Source organism: Phragmites australis, chromosome 7, assembly GCF_958298935.1.
Source record: "Phragmites australis chromosome 7, lpPhrAust1.1, whole genome shotgun sequence".
NCBI lineage: Eukaryota > Viridiplantae > Streptophyta > Magnoliopsida > Poales > Poaceae > Phragmites > Phragmites australis.
Window position 1 is genome coordinate 35,208,171 of NC_084927.1, and position 20,144 is coordinate 35,228,314.

The window sequence follows — 20,144 nt, forward strand, 5'->3', positions numbered from 1 at the left end:
TCAAAGAGCTCCTGATACAACAGCTCTGCACTGTTTGTTATATATCTTGCGCGCTCTTCACACGTTTCGACTGAATATACTATCCGAGAGTGACAATAGTAAATCTAAATGAACGGTAAAAATATAATCTTTAACACTCAAACTTAGCTTGAAGCGATTGTGATTTTTGTCATTCCTTTATATCTATTTATTGCCATAACTATCTTCACACAACATTCGCGTAGTGGAGATATGGAGAAAGGAGATGAGGAGACGTAGAAGGTACGCGGCTGTGCGTTGGCTTGATAGCTGGCGGGCTCGGTGAATGTACGCGAGGTGAATACTTACTCAGAGGACCGTGAGAGGATATGAGGAGACGGCGAGAGGAGACAACGGGGAGAGAAATGAGGAGACGGGGAAGGAGCGCGTTGGCTTAGGAGACGACGGGCACAACAGACGTCGACCTTGGCAAACGGTGGCTACGGCGAGTGTGAGAAACCGTTCAAATAGTATTCTAATTAATCATTAAGTCAGTCATTTTCTTAATCACAACTATAAATATTAATTAGAATACCATCCCGATAGTCTCGGCATGTGTTTCATACTCACGATCGGAACACACGTATTTCCAACATATATTATCACAATAAGGCTTCATAAAGAACAAATAATTAACATTATATTATAAGTTCTTAAGAATTTATAATTTTGGACAATTTACAACAAAAGTGAAATAGGAGGACAATAAATAGATCAACTCTTAGAAAAAAAAAACTACGGCAAAAAACAAAAGCTATAAACAACAAAGGATAGGTGGAGCCATATGCCCTTAGGCTCCACCGCAAAATAACATCATCCGAGTAGTTTTCCTAGCCATGCCTGCCACCAACGTCGGCGGATGTGAAGTAGCCAAACACTAGCTTCTCTTCACGGTAGTACCTGAAGAGTAGCGTGAGTACAAAGATACTCATAAGAATTAATCCATAATAGGTACATATAAATAATCCGACTCTAAAGATTATGCATTTTGATGTTAAAAAAAATAACCACATAGTTAAGTAAATTTATGCAAAACTCAACTTTGACTCAAGTGTGTAAGCACATACACCTAACCAACTACACCTTTCTATCTATAGAGCAATATCATAATCATAATTGTGATGGAAACAACATAAACATATATGTGAATAGAAATATCTCAACCATAACCCAACATATCATACCATATCATCCCGCATTCGCGACTCTACGACTGCCGTAAATAGACAAAACATGCTCATGACTGAAAGCGTAGTAATTTGAATTATTTTTACACCATGCAAGGATACTCCTTTACCCAAGAGGTACTCATGTCAATCTTTCCCAAGAGGATCATACGGCTTACATGACCACACAAGAGATACTCATGTCAATCTTTCCCAAGTAAGCTCTGATTGATTGGGACATGCACCTCTAGATATGGGGTCATTTAGAACTACTACCAGAGCAAACTAGATACCTCTTAGAACTACTCTCAGAGTAAATTAGAGGGAGAGAGCTGAGTTTTTCTTCTCTTCTTATTTGAGTGCTAAAAGGAGCTACCATGTTCATTTTTTGAAGTAACAAAATTACCATATTAATAAAAAAGAAAACGATATAGACCACTCATTATAATGAATATCTAACGGTCTAGAATAAACAAAGAGTCCAAATCAAATACGATTAATAAATAGCTAAATTTAGAATTAAAAATTATAGAAAATTAACAGTTCATTTCCATACGGGTTGACAAGTAAAATATATAAATAAAAAGTAAAAAATAAAATTAATAATGAAAGACTAATTTTTAATAAAAATATTACAATAAAACTGGCCACACTATAAATACGAGTCACCTGTTAGTTAAGAAAGGGTCAGCTAAGCCAACTGTGCGCTGTATTAGGCCCATCGCCGTAGGATTTTGGTATCATCGGCCCAGAATCCTAATGGCCCTGTTTGCATGGAAAGTCCAATCCTGGGGAGGGAGGTCGCTACTCGCGAGTGAAACGAGCAGCGCCCCGTCCTCTCGCCGTCGTAACTCTTCTGCCTCCCGCGGGTACGCATCGCGTTCGTCTCGCCGGAGCCGCACCACGTCTCCACCCCTCTCCCTGGCCCCGGGCCCAGCTCCAAACTCCAAAAGACGTCTCCCGCCAAAAACATCGCCCATTTCCATTTCATTTTCTCCCCTAATCCGTCGCCTCCCGAATCCCGACTTCGTTCCCCAAATCAAGCTCCCATCCGAGCCAAACCCTAGCTCCCGCCGCCGGGATGGACTTCGCGGTCCCTTCTTTCTCCCTGGGACTAGATCTGGAAGACCACGATCCCCCTCCTTCCCCGGCCGCCGTGAGCGACCGGCGCGAGCGGGCGCGAGGGTACGCGGCGCCCGACCCGCCGCCGTTCTCTCTCGGCATCGGCGTTGACGACGACGACGAATTCCTCGCCGGCGGTCAGCGTCACGGGCAAGCGCGGCCCCAGGTGGCGTCCCGACTTCTCCCTTCGACCGGCGTTGAAGAGGAGGAGGACGACCTCGTCCTCGCCGGTGCCAAGCGGCCGGCGCGAGTGGGCTGCGAAACGCTAGAGCCGGACCCCCTGCCGCCGCCGCCGCCGGAGACGACTCGATTTAAGCGGCTGCGGAGGGGCCCAGCGCCGACTCATCCAGCGCTGACACCGCAAGTGCGGCGCTATGAGGCACCTGAGCCCCCCTCGTTCTCCCTCGGCATCAGTGACGAAGACGACGACTTCCTCGCCGGCGGCCAGCATCACGAGCAATCGAGACCACAGGGTGATCCTCGGGTCTTCTCATCGCTCGGTGTTGAAGAGGAGGACGACGACTTCTTCGTTGCCGGTGAGCAACCACCAGAGCGAGTGCGGCGCGAAACGCTAGACCCGGACCCCTTGCTGTCGCCGACGCCGGGGACGACTCGGCCTAAGCGGCTGTGGAAGGGCCCTGCGCCGCCACGTCTGGCGCCAACACCGCCTCCTCCTCCTAAGGCGCCAGAGCCGGCCGTGGCGGAAGTGTCTCCAGTGGTGAGTGAGAAGGCAGCACCGGTGGCTGGTTCGAGTTTAGAGGATGAGATCGAAGATTGGACAGACGAGGAGCTACTAGTGCGAGGTAAGCGGTACACTGGTCTTAACTTTTGAAATTTTGCACTTCTCTCATTAGGCATTTGCTTATAATTCTGCAACGTATGCGGTCATGCCAATATATTTCAAGGCATCTCTTTTAGTGTCTGTCATAATCATATCTAAAATTGATTCATAGGGGCTAATTAACAAGCTTTGTTTGAAAGTTACAGGTTTACATTAGGAATACAACAAACTCGTCAAACAAACCATCGCTGCACAGAGAAGGCGGCCACTAACAAACAACAGGTCGCAACTTACAGAGATAAAGCAGCTTCTAACAGACCCCCACAACACTATCCAGAATAAACTGGAGAAATTCAAAGTATTTCTTACTTCAGGAACTAGATTCAGACTAGCCAAATAGCTGCAACCTCCCCAACTGGTCTTGTGCACGAGTTATGCCTTCCAATCTACTCTAGTCGTTGTTTGAGTGCTTGAACTACCTCCAATACCTTATCGCAGTCTCCCTCCCAAACAGACATTTCCCCTGCAATAAAAAGGTTGTTTTACAAATTAGCTCTGCTGAACGAGAGACTTGAACACCTTCAATTGCCATTTTAGTCCGTGTCAGCCAAAGGCTCGAACAAACAGCTGATAGACCATATAGTGTTTTTTTTTAAAACTGTACAGTAGGGGAAGCCCCTACCGTGATAATATATTATAGAAAAAAAACCGAAAATCATAAATTGTATAGGGAAACAACAACATACTACAGTACAAACGAGGAAACAGGAGACTTAAGGGGAGGGAGACAATCCAAGAAAAAACAACTAGACTCATATCCGGGCTCATTCTATACAAGTGTAACCCAATAGTGTCTTTAAAACAGGTCTTCCATCTAAAAAACGAAGGCAGCTCATGTTGAAAGATTTTTCCATTTCTCTGCTTCCATAATTCCTAAGCCGCTATCATGAAAACTTCCTGTCATGGGTCAAGCTCATATGGGCCAGTTCGGCCAGCCCAGCAGAGAGGCGGCGACAACCAGGGCTAGGGCTAGGGCTGCCGCCGACCTCCACCGCATGTGGAAGGTGTGGGAGCCCTAGGGCCGGCTGCTGCTGCCATCACGTCGTCATCGAGATCCAAGTCATTTTCATATTAGGAAATAAATATATCTTAAATATGAATAGTTTATCTATAGATAAGAAATAATTTGAATTTAAATTAGGAAAGAGACAGTAGTTTGCTTTGGAGTTAAGTTGAGTTCTCTCTATATAATGAGAGGTATTGTATCCTTTGGAACTAAGAAAGAAAGAGATTGCATCCCTTATCTCTCTCCCTCTCCACACATGGGTACTGCTCACCGACGTAAACAGTACTTGTGAACAGTACCACCACCACCAGTACTGCTGCACGCCACCTCCTCATAGCCGGCCACCCTGGGACACAAGAAGGCCATCCAGCCTCGCCCTATGACCTCCTTCGACTACGATCTCCGTTGCCCTCCCCCTACAAATCAGCGCCCACTACACTTCCATAAAAATGATAATTGCGATTGTTGCTTTGCTTCCTGGTTCATTGTGAAGAACGGTCTGGAGTGATCCCAGACCACTAGAGGTATCGCCAACATCTTGTGGCAAAAGCACAATCAAAGAAGAGGTGAAAAGTTGTCTCTTCAATATTTTGCAAACAAAGGACACAACTATAATCACTGCCTTCAACGTGAAAGTTCTTCCTTCTTAATAGGTTTCTTGAGTTGAGCCTATCCTTGAAAAGTAGCCAAACAAAGACCTTAGTCTTCTTAGTGCATTTAGACTTCCAAATCCAATTGAAAGGAGATGGGGGTGTAGTGAGATTCCTGAAGATGAAGGAGCAGAATCTGTTAGAAGAATAGGTATTGGAACCCCAGACACAGGACCAGGTGTCCTTCTGACCATATGCGACGTGAGAATTATATATGTGTTCCTGGATCAGGGCCAATTCCACCAAAGCTTGTTGACTCATGGGGAAATGGAAAAGATCATGCTGGCTCCCAACAGAAACAAACTGAGCTAGAGTAATTGAATCATCTTTTGCGTAAGAGAAGAGTCTTGGAAGCTGATCTTTGAGGTATTTTCCATTCCAGACATCGAGCCAAATGAGGAGGAGCCATCCCCTGGGGATCCCGAAGCTACTCATTTGAAGTGATCACAAAACTTCATAATGCCCTTCCACCAAAAGGAGCCTTTAGGACGAGAGATCAACCATCCACATAGTGTGTGTTCAAGATTAGATTAATCCAAGGAACATCAACCTTGTTATAGAACTTAAAAGATGCTTTAGAAGGAGAGCCTCATTCTGCACATGAAGGTTGATGACTCGAGGCCCCCTCATTCTGCATATAGTGTGTTGTTGTTCCTGCTTGTAACACTGAAACAAAGTATGGTCAGTAGCTTCCACTTTTGACCTGTCCATAATTTACAACATTATTGGTCCTGCATGATCTTTAGGTGCTTAAGGGGAACACATTAAGTTTGTGCATGATCTTTGAGTCATATTGGGTGGAAATGCATTATTGGCCTTTATTGGTGCAGTTTTTGTCATCATGTTAAAAATTTAACGTTTGATTTTATTTGTGGAATACTTCTGTTACAAGAAGTACTTGGCTATTTGCATGTTTCTTCTCTATGAATACTTCTTTGGTCTTCTGTAGAAATGTGCATGATTGATTTATTATGGATCTTAGTCCGTAGCTGGTTATTCTGTCACATTTTTTTAGGGAACCTTCTGACCTCCTTGTGTCGAACATCATTGAGATTTCATCTTTATTCTTTACTTGCAGATGTGCCACCATCCGTTGGTAGCTGCAACACTTCCAGAAACTCAAAATTCTCTCTGCTAAATCATGGTGTCCTTATGAGTCAATCAGCGACCAAAGCAAAGATATCCAAATTTACACAAGTGTCAAATTCTTCTGTTTCAAAATCTTTAGAAGAAAGCTGCACAAAGAAACTACTTCCTAAGATAACAGTAAGCCCAATGAGGAAAATCTATTTGCTTGACTCTGACACCGATGTTGATGATGACCAAAATCAAAATAAAGCAATGAAGCCAGTTAGTCCTCTTAGAAAGAGACAAGAATCCATGGACAAGTATATGCAGAAAGAGCCTACCGTGCAGCAAAACAGCAAGCCCCAAGGGAGTACTACTGTGCAGAAGAGTGAAGCTAAGATGAACGACAACTGGGCAACTCCTGCTCTCGATGATTTTTGCAACGATTACTTCAAAAGTATGAAATACACAGGATCATCTAAGCATAATGAAGGCAGTAGTTTTTGTCGTTCCAAGGTTTCTCAACCCAAATACTCTATTGGTGAAGTTGAAGAGCATTTGCAGCAGCAAAGTACTTCAAGTGGAGCTGTAATAGATGACAACCTGACTGACATTCATCCTCCTGCTGTGTATTATTTCTTCCACCATAATCCAATGGTGCGTGATCTAGTTTGTGAAAGGCTGCAACATTTCTTTCCCATTGGGGCAGAAAGTACCAGAGACAATGAGCAAAACAGAGCAGATAGTCTCAGCTACAGGTAATGCCTCTTCTCATCATGTTTCTACAGTATACCTTTATTGGCTTGCTTGAGTTGCTGACACTATAAGTGGTTGGCTCATTGCTTTAATCCTTTGAGTATTGTCATTTGCTAATGCTTCTTACTTGTTTTTTTTGTCTTAATATAGGAGGCAATTCGGCTCGGGTGGTGCTGTTACTGATGGATGGGTGACTCCAAATAGAAGTATCTCTGTTCCAACTGATGTTGGCGGAAGAAGGGTACGTGCCAATGGAACTCAATCTGGTTCTGGCCATTGGTTTACTGGGGAGGACGGAAGGAAGGTAAGGCTGTATTCCTGGAGTTCCAGTTTACTAGTTCCTACAATTATAGATAATAAGAACTTGTTTAGTCATTTGTGCTACTTCAGTATGGATGCGTATCAGTTTGTATTTCACTTTTTCGGTATTATTCTTTTTATCCTCTTCTTGAAGACAGCTGATGCAATCATAATGTTGCTCCATTGTATTTTGGCTGCAGGTTTATGTCTCGAAAAATGGGCAGGAGTTGACTGGCCGAGAAGCCTATCGACAATATCAAAAGGTGAAGGGAATGCTTATCTTTTCCCGTGATTTGTCGTTTTATTCATGTTAGATAAACTGGTACTAGGAAACGAACTTTTTGAAATTTAAATATCTACTGCTTACAATTGTGTCTACGATACCTACAATGATGTGTTCGATTTTGGGATTGGATCATTAGGAGTGCTCAAAGGTGCTCAACTTGATTATATTCATCATTTATAGCTAGAACTTCTCTTTGACCATTACCTGAACCAAATTTTCCTAGGATCTTTTGAAAAATGATGATATTTATAGAGTATCAAATGGTGGTAGTAGGGGAAAAGAAAACCTATGTTCCTTTTACTGTTTGGTGGTAATGCCATCTAAATGTGTTTTACAGGAAAGTGGCAGGAGATTTAACAAGTACAAGAAGAAAGGTTCATCTGGAACCAAACGAGGTGCTGCCAAAGCAAAGAAAGCCACAACCGCAGCGAAGCAATGCACGAGTAGAGCAAAAAGGAAGCGATGAGAGGTGGGTCTGCTTGCCCCCCAGCTTCGCAGTGGACAGGATTTCGTTGTAGTTAGTTTCTTTGGAGGGGAAATACAGCAGGGGAAGCCCCTACTGTGTGATTTTATTATAAGAAAAAAGAACAAAAGAAAGGTTACCAGTAAGGGGATACAAAACATGTACAGGTGGTATTGGAAGTGAGGGAATGCAACATGCAGCCAAATGGTGAAAAAGAAGCTACAAGTTAACTAATAGAGCTGATCCATAAAGAAATTGAGTTTCTTAGGCTGGGGTTGACCCCGTGAAGCTGAAGGTTAACTTGGTCCACAAAAGCTTTTCTCCAATCTTGGAAAGTAGGTCTGGTGTTATGAAAAATGTGACCTTCGCTGCTTCCAAATGTGCCATGCTGCAATAGTGAAGACTTCCATGAAGAAAGACATCTGAAATTCGGTTTTGGCCGTTGTCATCATGGATAAGAACTCCAGAGTGTAGTAACAAGAGATGCCCAGTGCAGTCCAGCACCTGACACTGAAAGGACATGTGAAGAACACGTGGAAAGTAGTTTCTTTCTCGTTAGAGCTGCATAGAACACAGTTGTAGTTACTGCCATTGATTGTGTAGTTCTTACTTCTGAGGGTATTGGTGTTGAGCCTATCCATAAAGAGTAACCAAGAGAAGACTTTGCTTTTCCTGCATCATTTGGATTTCCATATCCAAGAGAAGGGGAGTTGGGGGTGTTATTGCACTGAAAGGGATTGCATAAGATTTTCTAGAGGAATTTTTTTCCTGCGCCTTGGTGATCCAATAGCTGTTTGTCCCAAAAAATTTTGGGCAGCATATTTCTAATCTTTCTGTCCTCTGAATATTTTTGCCCTCTGAACTGATTTCGTTAAGTTTGCGAAAATAAAAGCCCCTGGCCCTTGTGGCCCATGATTGGTTCAGGAAAATTCCTCCCCTGAATCGGCTCGACTGACCATAGTGACGCGACTGCAACAAGTCGAACAGCCTGACCGCCGAGTACCGTTGTGGCACACAAGCTGAGATGTCCGTCCCGCTCGCCAGCGCCACCCTGTCGACTGTCGCGAGACGAGCAGCCGACTAGCCCGACTAGCGACCTGTTTACGTTTGGTAAAAATTCAAAAATAGATAATATATTAAATTATTTGTAAAAATAAGTAATATATTATCGTATTTACAAATATAACATATATATTTAACATCTCATTGCCACATTGAAAAAAAAAAGATTCAGTATTTTTAACACCACATTGTACAATACGGTCACAGGTCGCGCCCCCAAAGCATGCAACAGCTCCCGCTGTCGACTCCGTCGTCACATCGTCTTGCGTTGCCTGACGCGTGTTTCTCCTGTGCTGCTGCGTACTCCACTCCACTCCACTCCGTGTCATACCCGTTGAATTAGAGAAAGACGAAGGAGACCAGATAGCTTCTTAGCAGAGATGCCTTCACAACGAGCAACATCCTCTTGAATATCCTGAGTGAAATCTAGCACCCAATGTGGCCAAACCGCATACGTTTGAGCTTCCAATGTATCCACATGAGACTGTGATCTTCCAACCAATTAGCCCCTAGAATCAGATTGAAGCATTTTAGAGGAATAATTTTGATGTCTTGCGAGAAGTTATGGCCCTGTATGAACCATTATAACTGCAGAACAAGTCGATCACAGACAATCACACCTCCATTAGCAGCAGTAAACTGTTCAACGAGCACCACCATAGACGGTAACTGTAAGTGATCAACTAGTTGCTTAGCCACAAATGTACCAACATTGCTAGAATCCACAAGAACGAGAATCTCCGTTTTGCAAATAAAACCACGAAAACGCATTATCCATCTAGGCTTCGTTGGAGGAGTCTGGTGTTCCACAGCAAGAACAGTCTATGCAAACTCATCTGACTTAGTGGTACATTCATCGTCAGACACATCAGTGATCTGAAGAAGGTCAAGTACCTCTTCAATAACATGTAGAGGAACTTGATCCAGGCACTTATGAGCCTTGCCCCACTTCTCACCGCAAGTGAAGCACAACCCCTTTGACTTGCAGGAGGCCTTCATGTACTCCCACTTCTCATCAGTAGATTTGTTAGTGCGAATGCCATCCTCCCTAGCATTGCTGGGCTTGAGCTTATCACTGGTAGAGAACACCCTGCTCCCTATTATGTTGTGCTTGCTCACTCCTTTCTTATGGGACTCTAATTCTTCCTGCAAAAGAGCAAGAACCAAAGCATTATCCACATTTTACAGTCGATGTAAAGTAATAGCAGCATGAATGTCCTCCTTCAACCCTCCTAAGAATCTAGTGACAAAATACACATCATCATACAAGGTGTTGTACATCAAAACATTGTGAGCTAGTTGCTCGAAGCTATTGTAATAATCAGAGACAGAACCGGTCTGTTTCAAATTATCAAGCTGCTGCAAGTGCTGCTGATATTGATCCCGATCGAATCGATCACAAATAGCTCTACAAATTTCCTCCCAACTCGTCACCCGCCCTCGCAATTGATACTTCTGCAGCCAAGAGGCCGCTGCACTAGTGAAATTTAGCGCGGCAAATCTAGTTTTCAGACTGTTCGTAACTAAATATACCTCAAAGTACATGTCACACCCCATCGAACTTAGGGAACTCCAATTTGGGCAACAGGCTAGATTGAGGCATCAAATTTCGCATATCATCAGATGACACATTCTAACGAGGATTTGCTTTAACGAGCTACCTATGATCGGGAGCGGCTGCAGGGTCCGAAGGATCCCAGAGTCGTCATCCCGCGTTGAAGGTATAGTGCCTCCGAGGTTGACGCAGGTGGGCGTGCCGCCTTCAGTGGAGTCACGTTGGCAGGTGGTGACAACGTCAGAGCGGAACGTGGCTGCGACTCCAAAGTCTGCACCCGAGCACTCATCTCCTCTGTCTGAGATAGCAGGGTACTCAACGACGAATCCGCCTTTGTTCTCCACTCCTTAAAGTCACTGAGCGTGTCCAACGTCTATTGCATCATCAGCTTGAAACCCTACAACGGCTTCGCCAATCCCTCGATCGATTGCGTCATATGGACCTCGATCTTGGTTAGCTTCTTCTTTGGTGCCAGGACGGAGCTGGCAGCGGGGGGGGGGGGGGGGGTGGAGGGATGCTCTTATACCACTTGTAATGTTTCTGATGGTGCTACGTTTGTCGGCAATCGGAATCAAGGAGGGGGTAGCCCGAGAGGAGGCGTGGGGTGGAAGAAGATTAGGACGGGTAAGTGTTTTTCTTCTTCATTGTTCAAAATCCCAATTCGTTATAACGCTAGGCTTTATACCCCACAGCGCAAGACCATGGGCCGATAAAGCTGGACATAGCACACGACCAGCCAACATGCCAGTGCGGCCTACATCTCTTGACCACACCCAGACTTGACCACAGGACCACTCGATCTATCTACATGACCACTCAGTCTAACCACACGACCACTCGGTCTGTGACACAAATCTAGCTATATCATTTTCAAAAGTTCAATCGAGATATTAAAAAAGATATTCATGGTTAAAGTATAAACATGTTAACTACCAGCAATCTAAAACACCACTAATTTTTACGGGAGGAAGTATAAAGTTGAAGAAAGAAATGCCACAAGGTGCCTAACATCAAAAACAACGAACCAACGGCGAGTGCATCCGGCAGAGCAACATCTATGGCCACATCACTGGACGCGTGCTGGTATGTTTGTGTGTTCCTTCGCCAGCAGGGCGATCAACGGTGGTTTGTTTTTCGTTCCTATTCTTGGTTTCTTTTCTGGTTCTGATAAGTAATTTAAGCAACATTTATCTCTGGCCATTTTCAACGATCATTCTAGCTAAAGTGCTATTTTCGTTCGTCTAATTTGAACTAAAGTTTTGAAGGTGTAAGTGATGGTAACAACGTATGCATGTAACTATCAAGAAAAAATCGATCATGTATTTTCTTGAATTTTGTTCAGTTCTGTGTCATTCCTACATGATTATAATTTCTTTTCACAAACACTATACATTCATACGAAGTCTACTCATATTTTCCACTCAGACAGCTAAGACTAGCACGCCAACTCAACATGCAACACGTGATAGCTGAAGAAAAGAGAATGTGATCATGTACTTTGTGAACATGGGGCAGTACTGTCATAGCCTGTTTGGTAAGGCTCTTTCTTATCTAAATTTTATAAGAAAAATGATTTTATGATTAAAAATAATTATTTAATCAAATTTTATGGATAAAGTGATTATGTTAGGAAGTGAATCAGAGAAAACTAGTTTTTCATCTCTCAACGTATAGTTCATTTTAGAGAATCATTTTTCACATAATCGAGCTAAAAACTGTAAACTGCTATTTGACAGAGTTCTTACTGATTCCACATAAGAATTGGTCTGAGAGCTCTACCAAATAAGTCATAAGTTCTACTAAAGTGTGGTCTTTTTTCTTTTCAGACTTTGAAGTAACAATCTTTTGTTGCAAACTCTCTGCTCTGCGGTTGTGGATCCTGGGAACCCGATCAAGGTGAAAAGCGTTGAGCACCTCAACACAACGGGGTGTTCATCTGCAACCACGCCTCGCCACTCGGCATCTTTGCCTTCGACTACCCATGCTTGATGCAAGCTGGGGGCGGCTGCGAGGCTTCCAGGAAGAGGAGGAGGGACGCAAACTGATGGCTCGATGCACGGCGGTACTCCAACGTGCCACGACACGAAGTGCAGGTGGTTTTTTCTGCGATCGCAAGGTGGTCGTTGTTTCGAATACCGAACGTGCGGTCGGTATTTCAAATACCGTCCACACCTGGGTACCTAGTAGCCGTCCGATCGAACTTGTACGGTTTGTATTAGTCGCATCGCAGGAGCGTCTTCGTCGTCAGGCTCGGCAGTCGGAGGCCGTGGTGGTCCATCGGCTCAATCAGGAGATGAAGAGCTGAGAAATCTAGTTAAAATGTATCTTAGTTTACTTGTGATGAGTGATTGATATTGATATTTATTTGGCTTGATGATCTATGATTTTGTATGAGTTTTGATGTGATTTGAATTGATTTGGGATTTTATTTGAGCATATTGATTATGTACTAACTGTAATTAAAGTTGGAGATATGTGTTTGCTTATCTCATGGTGTGCAGGTGATGGATGCAACTTGGCGGTCGACGGCAGGATGATCGGGGCCAAGCGGAGTGCTTGGTGCCGGACGATCAAGGAGGCCGGACAGAGTCAATGATGATTCTAGCTGAACACGTGGAGGTCAAGCAAAGCATGGAAGACGGATGAAGATGTCATGTTGACAAACTCAAGCGAAGGGTATGCCGGTACAAGTGATAAGGCAGTCTGAGAGATCGGGAGCAGGAGAGTCTTGCCGGTGGTCAGAATCGCATGACGGAGTACACGCGTCAACATCGAAGCGCTTGCTTAAGGTGTAAGCAAGGTGGCGAGTCACGTTTTGAGAAGCGTGCAGGCGGTTTGATCTCAAAACCGTAGGAGGGCTGGAGGAGTACGTACAAGCATCACGAAGCTTGCGTTGAGGCGAACCTAAGTCATGAAGGCGCCGTAATCGTCCGATGAATGGAGAAAAAAATAGACCAAAATGTCCTTGTTTGTAAGTATGAGTGTACTGCAAGATATGAGTATTTTAAAAAAAGCTAGAAAACTTAGTGATCAAATTTTCTAGGCCTATAAATAATGGAGTATGACTATGAGAGAGTTTGAATCAATCATTTGACCCCTGTGTCACCTATTAGAGAGCTTAGAGCTAAGATTTTAGAGAAAAGAATGATAGCTTATGTAATATGTGAGAATTTTGACAGATAAATCTTTGTAATCCGTATAAAATAGAGCTGATTTTTTTAATGAAGTTTATATTTTTTTATATGCTTGAATTTCTATCATTCTAGTTTTTCTCTATTGGTTCCCTTGTAAGTTTGTAAGTTTTTCGGTTTCCGATTTTGATTTTTGTTTTGATTTTCGGCTGAAATTTCAGCACCTTATGAGATCATTATTCTTATTGCTATACGCATAAAATCCGCATACACACGTTTATGTGATAGGGTCTTGAATCACTTATCTCTAGACAATCAATTTAGAGAGTTTCGTTACTCGATGTTTATCTTTTTTTATTTCTTTGTAAGTTGTGATCTTTTGAGTGCTAAGACACATAGATTAATTTTAAATGGAAACTATGGTTCGTATAACATTTGTAGAGTCATATTGTCTTAATTTTCTCTTGTTAAAACTTCTCTATTTTTATTTCCGTTTGAATTTTGAGGTGCGTTAGCTGATCCAAATAGAAAAAAATTATTAATTTCACATAAAATTTTTTGAAACGTCTATTTCCCTTCGATAAGAGTCAATCTCGTTACTACCGTAATCTTGGTCACTTGGCCCGCAAAGAGCGTCAGCCATGGCGCGAGCATGGCCAAAACGTGCTTGTGGAAATGCCGGACCCGCTCGGCCCTCCGGCGAGGCTTGTTCCGGTCCTCGGGGTCTGGACTCGGAAGACGGCAGGCGCGGTGCGCTGCTGCAGCAGCAGACAGCAGAGGCGCAACTCGATGATTTGGTTTCAGTAAATTAAGAAAGTGCGAAACTGGCTTGCAGTAACACTGATTCTCTCACCTCAAGTACGTTACGGATTCAGAAAGGCGCCGACTTCAAAATTAGCCTGTTTGCGTTTGGGGATGCAGGACCAAAGTGAACGGCCGCTAAATGTTCCTTATTGCAGAATCATTTCTCTAAAGAAATGGGCACAGGTAAATCCATGATATAATCACGTTTCAATTCGGCGAGAACACACTCTCACCAACAGTTCGAGCTTTAGTCTTGTAGAGCGCAAGAGCCCTGTCGGTGGAGCTTGGGCGCGCAGTGCCGATTTTTTTTTTTATATAATGTGAAGCATCGAAATGTTTCTGGAGAGATGTGTTTCGTTTTCAAGCTATCCGCTGGTCAGGAGTTTTGCATCGGTACGGAGCGTGTTGAAAGGCTTAAAAAATATATTAAATTTGTACGTGATATTACTGTATCTAAAAAATTATATTTTTATTATAACGCACAAGTACTTAGCTAGCTGAATTATATGTATGTGAAGGTAGGATTTATCTTAATGCCCTGCACCAAAACACTTATCCGTGCGCGACACCGACGGAACATATTTTGGTTTTTTTTTACGGAAATAACTCGCGTAGACTCGCTCCCATCCTCTCATCTCTCTCTTTGTAATACGACACCAAAGAAGCCCACAAATTGTCAGACTTAAATACAATCGGGACAGAGACAGATGAAAAGGAGAAATTTAGACCAAGTTGTGAATGCAGTGTCAGAACTATTACGGTCCATGCACAAAATCGATCAGCATTGCCACCCATGTCCCGACCTCTTTATAATCGGAATCTTTTCTAGTTGAACTCTTAACAAGTTTTGGCTGTTTACGATTCGTACTCCGTATTGTCGTAGGTGTAGGAGTCCTAGTTTAGGTTTACTAAGTTACCTTCTGTACGTACGTATAAGATGGTCAAGTGCGTCGTGGATACGTCAATTTTCTGCAAGCTTAATTTCGTGCGTTGCCCTCTACTCCATCTCCCACCTCCCAGCTTTCGCCATGGCTAACGCCTCTGCTTCTTCGGTCGGCCAGCCCCTGCCGGAGGCGTCGTCGAGATGCCTGGCACAGGGCAGCACCGCGGCGCACAACTTCGAGGTGACCAACTTCTCGCTGCTGGACGGCATGGGGGTCGGCAAGTCCGTCAGCTCGAGCACCTTCAGCGTCGGCGGCTTCGCCTGGTGCATCAATTTCTACCCTGACGGGGCAGATTCAGGGGACAAAGCTGCACATGTGTCGGCCTTCCTGAACTTTAAAGGAGGAGGAGCGGATGCGAGGGTTAAGTTCAGCCTGAGTGTCTTGGGCAAAGGCGGTCAGGTGGCCAGACTGCTAAGCACGGCACAGACCTTTAAGCCGGCACATGCAAGATGGGGCTGGAAGAACTTGATGCAGAAATCCGACCTGCAACCGTTGCTGCGCCTCAACAATGATCGCTTCACAATCAGGTGCGTTCTGACGGTCATAAAAGGTCCCCAGGTAGAAGATGTGCGCGCCATCGTAGTCCCGCACTCGAGCCTGCTCCAAGATTTCGCAAGCTTGCTCAAGGACGGGGAAGGTGCAGATGTGGAGTTCAGCGTCGGCGGCCGGTTGTTTCCCGCTCACAGATGCGTGCTGGCCGCACGGTCCGCGGTCTTCAGGGCCGAGCTCTTGGGCGCAATGAAGGAGAAGGACGCATGGTGCATCCAGATCGATGACATGGAGCCTTCCGTATTCGAGGCACTCCTTCACTTCATCTACTCAGATTCTCTGCCAGAAGATTGGGACGCCGACAAAAATGTGCCGATGCAACACCTGCTAGTTGCTGCAGATCGATATGGATTGGACAGGCTACGGCTGATGTGCGAAGGGAAGATGAGCCGAAGCATTGACGCGGAAACAGTCGCGACCACTCTAGCTTTAGCCGAGCAGCACCATTGCGTGCAACTCAAACGCGCTTGCCTCGAGTTTATTGCTTCAGGGGGTGTGCTTGGCACTGTCATGGGAACCGATGGGTTCGTTCATCTAGGCGTAAGCTGCCCGTTGGTTTTGTTGGAGATCTTAGATAAGCTCGCTTCTCTGAGAATTTAGTCAGGTAGTTGTAAGTTTTATTCGTCGTATTTGGTCCATTTTTAAGTTTTATCACATGAAGTCATGAACCGATAGATGGAAGTGGAACCATTGCAAAAGAATTCCTAATCGAGAAGAACATGTGCACTCGACCCATTGGTGCTATAAGAAGAGATTTCCTAAAGGTCTTGCATTGTTCTTAGTTTTCTTAGCTATGCTTTTGCTGGAGAGCTTGTTTCATTTGAATAAACATTGAAGCTTTGAATCACATATTCGCCTGTTTACTAAGACTTGAGCTGGATTTGTGATGATTTTCTTCTGTATGCCCCTATGTCGAACTGCGACGGGATCACATTAATCGAATCAATATCTACTCTATTTCTTCCTATCGGTAGAGCTCGAGAGCCAATCTCTCTTACTGTATGACGAGGAGATTGAGTGCTTAGTACAAGTAACAGGTGAGAGTTTTGAGAGAGAAATCTTTATAATTCGTCTAAAATAAGATTGATATCTTTAATTAATGAAATTTATTTTGTTTCATATACTTAAATTCTCCTACTTCTAGTTTTTCTTGCCTTGTGTACAAGTTTTTCTTTTCCGTTTGATTTTTATTTTGGTTTTTGGCTGAAATTTCATCACTTGTGAGGTTATTTTTCTTGTTGCTAGAGGTATAAAATTCATACACACACGCTTATGTGATAGAGTCTTGAATTCTCTTTCCTCTGAACAATCAACTTAGAGAGATTTATTGCTCGGTGTTTATCTTTTCTTGTTTATTTGCTAATTGTGATTTTTTAAGTGTTAAAACATATTGATTGATCTTAAATAGAACATATGATTCATATAACATTTGTGGAGTCATATTTTCTTGATTTTCTCTTGATTTTTGCTTCTGTTTGAGTTTTTAGATGCGTTGGGTGATTCAAATAGGAGAAGATCATCGATTTCACAAGAAATTTGCGCAGTCGTCTATTCACCTCTCCTATAGTCGTCACTCTCAATCCTACCGAATGGCTTCACCATAATCAAATTTTTAACTCCTAATTCTGTATAAGTAAGCATTATACTGATGAGATTTGATAAGATCCGTTCCACTTAGATTAGTTTAAATCTATCATAGCCGAGCAACGCACTGCCAGTGCGTGAAACTCTTAGATACTTGCCTGAGATTTATTTGGCTGGCCCGGATGTGCTCGGTGTTGTCATGATAACAGAGGGATTCAAGCATCTCATTGCAAGGTTCCCTTTCGTTACCAACGAGATTTTAGAAAAGGTCGTCTCAGCCGAAACTGAGTAGCCTCGGTGCTGAGTTTTTTTAGTTGTCGTAGCACTATGTTTTATTGTACACACTTTTTAAATTTTATATGTCTGAAATTTAGATGGTTTGTTCGGTGATAAAGAACACCAATAAATTAGGGAAGATACTAATTTGAGGGGCTCCTTTGTTGCCGAACTTAGAAAATATTCTAACGAGAAAGACTAATCTAATGGAGGAGGTGAACGTAAAGATGAATCTACAAGGTGGCGGAGGCACTATCGGTCTTGGGTGATAAAGAATAACCGGTGGGCAGTGCTAAGATGAAAGGAAAGCATACCGGGTTAACATACTAGTGGATTTTGACAATAAAAATATCGTTAGAGATGAATGGAAAAGGATGGAAAGCAGAGGCGAGCACACAAGCTCGATTGAGAGACGGGAGAGCGTGAGCGTTAGGGGTGCTGTCGAAAGGTTGAAGACTGCAGGGGCAGGGAAGCGCGAATGCGAGAGGAGCTGTGGAAAAGTTGAAGACAGCATGAAAAATAAACAAAATCCAGACGGTTGATAAATAGCATCGGTTGAACCAATCGTTACGAGGTTTTGTTTGTCGCCGCCGGACTTGATTGCGATCGTCGTCGAACTGGTTTTATCGATCGTTGAGTTTCAGGCTCCCTGCCACGTTGGCCACGGCTACAGAATTGGGCGAATCCCAAAATTTTAGCCACGCGGCACGCCCAACCCGGCGCAGGCACGGGGGTTTCTCTCGTGCGCCGGGGCCTCGTGCGCAGAGGGTTTCTTCTCCCACAGTCCCACCACTCCCACCCCGCCACTCCGGCGGCCGAACGGCGGCTTGACTGGCGCACGACCCCGGGGAATTCAACGCTGTCCGATCCCCATTCCTGAATCCTGACGAAATTCCAAGGGAGGCCTGCCCGGGTGTGCGGTGGATCTCCTCGATCTGTCCCCCAATTCCTGACGATGTTCGATCAGCTAGGGCTTTCATCGATGCCCTAGCCTCGCGCGCCGTCGATCGCCGATCTGCCAACCCCCCGTCGCTCCTGCCGTTGACTGAGGTCAAATCATAGGTCATCTCTCGACCTTGAGATTTCCTCATGGATTCCAGATCGATCCCAGAACCTCCTCATCTGATCACGCCGCCGTCCCTCGTCGCCATGGCTGATCAACGCGACTCGGCTTTCCCGGCCGGTTGCTGCCTGCCCAAGACCTCGTCCATGAGCCTGACGGGATCCGTCACTGGGGCGCACGACTTCAAGGTGACCGGCTACTCGTTTCTCGACGGGATGGGCGTCGGCAGGTATGTCAGCTCCAGCACCTTCACCGTCGGCGGCCGCGACTGGGCCGTCAGGTTCTACCCCGACGGGGCCACGGCGGCCTGCCTTGGCAACCCGTCGGCCTTCCTGTACTACTGCAGCCGGGAGACGGGCGTCAGGGCCAGGTTCACCCTGACTCTGCTCGAGAGGGACGGGAAGATGTCTCAGGCGACCAACTCCAGCATGAAGCACACCTTCTCTCCGACGAGCGACAACTGGGGCTTCATCAAATTCATCGAGAAATCCAAGCTGCAGGGCTCGCCGTGCCTGGCCAACGACTGCCTGACCATCAGGTGCGTGCTGACCGTCGTGAAGCAGTCTCGCACGGTTGATGCGGATACGAATTCAGTTGTGGTCCCGCCGTCGAACCTGCATCAGGATTTCAGAGAGATGCTGAACGGTGGTGAAGGGTCAGACGTATCATTCAATGTGGATGGCCAATTGTTCCGTGCACATCGATGTGTTCTGGCTTACCGATCCCCGGTCTTCTGGGCGGAGCTCTTTGGTCCTATGAGGGAAAACGTCGCACGATGCATCGTGATCGACGACATGGAGCCGCCGATCTTTGAGGCCCTCCTTCACTTCATCTACACAGATTGCCTCCCGGATAGTTGCAGTGATGGTAAAAATGCAGCAATGCAGCACTTGTTAGTTGCCGCAGATCGTTACGGAGTGGAGAGGCTAAGGCTGATGTGTGAGAGTAAGCTCTGTGAAGCCATTGATGTGGAAACGGTGGCGACCACACTGGTTTTGGCAGAGCAGCACCAGTGCTTACAGTTGAGACGAGCTTGCACTGGATTCATGGCCTCGCCGAACATGCTTGGTCCAGTCATGGCAACCGATGGATTCAAGCATCTTGTTGCAAGCTGTCCGTTGGTTATGAAGGAGATTCTAGACGAGGTGTCCCGTGTCTGGAGTGATCAGTCTTGCTGAGAAGCCAAGTAAGAACAGACATTGTGAAGCAGACGTTGATACTGAATTTTAGTCTTGTTCGATACTCTGAATTTCCGTATTGCGATATCTTTTGCGCTAGCATTCTAGTGCCTTTTGTATATCTATCACGTATGTGATTAGTATACCTATTGTATGACAGAGTGACTTCTCTTTGTAAATATCCATTCTAATAAATTCCTGTAGGTTTTGACAATCTTCTCTTTATTTTCCTTAATCTTGGATGTGGTATCCATCTGTGTGCTTGCCTGAAATATAGACTGATATTATATTACAGATATACATCAACAGTCAGACCCTGTGA

At 44.7% G+C, this 20,144-nt stretch overlaps 3 protein-coding genes across 3 annotated transcripts; all 3 read left to right on the plus strand.

The window, feature by feature from the left end:
* Positions 1-1,999: 1,999 nt before the first annotated feature.
* Positions 2,000-8,387, plus strand: LOC133925032 (uncharacterized). The gene is made up of 5 exons (XM_062370839.1): positions 2,000-3,109; positions 5,882-6,629; positions 6,778-6,931; positions 7,128-7,190; positions 7,551-8,387. Exons 1-5 carry the CDS (start codon positions 2,266-2,268, stop codon positions 7,677-7,679), a joined length of 1,938 nt encoding a protein of 645 aa, XP_062226823.1. The 5' UTR covers positions 2,000-2,265; the 3' UTR covers positions 7,680-8,387.
* A 6,869-nt stretch (positions 8,388-15,256) lies between these two features.
* Positions 15,257-16,321, plus strand: LOC133925625 (BTB/POZ and MATH domain-containing protein 2-like). The gene has a single exon (XM_062371489.1). It carries the CDS (start codon positions 15,257-15,259, stop codon positions 16,319-16,321), a length of 1,065 nt encoding a protein of 354 aa, XP_062227473.1.
* A 1,907-nt stretch (positions 16,322-18,228) lies between these two features.
* On the plus strand, positions 18,229-20,036 carry LOC133925033 (BTB/POZ and MATH domain-containing protein 2-like). Its single transcript, XM_062370840.1, has one exon. It carries the CDS (start codon positions 18,671-18,673, stop codon positions 19,820-19,822), a length of 1,152 nt encoding a protein of 383 aa, XP_062226824.1. The 5' UTR covers positions 18,229-18,670; the 3' UTR covers positions 19,823-20,036.
* The last annotated feature ends 108 nt before the right edge of the window (positions 20,037-20,144 follow it).

What these genes read in the sequence shown, in the direction of transcription:
- LOC133925032 (XM_062370839.1), top strand. Translation starts at nt 2,266, where the DNA reads ATGGACTTCGCGGTCCCTTCTTTCTCCCTGGGACTAGATCTGGAAGAC. An exon ending in GCAGATAGTCTCAGCTACAG is followed by an intron (nt 6,630 to 6,777) that starts GTAATGCCTCTT and finishes GTCTTAATATAG; the next exon opens with GAGGCAATTCGGCTCGGGTG. An exon ending in CTGGGGAGGACGGAAGGAAG is followed by an intron (nt 6,932 to 7,127) that starts GTAAGGCTGTAT and finishes TTTTGGCTGCAG; the next exon opens with GTTTATGTCTCGAAAAATGG.
- LOC133925625 (XM_062371489.1), top strand. Translation starts at nt 15,257, where the DNA reads ATGGCTAACGCCTCTGCTTCTTCGGTCGGCCAGCCCCTGCCGGAGGCG.
- LOC133925033 (XM_062370840.1), top strand. Translation starts at nt 18,671, where the DNA reads ATGGATTCCAGATCGATCCCAGAACCTCCTCATCTGATCACGCCGCCG.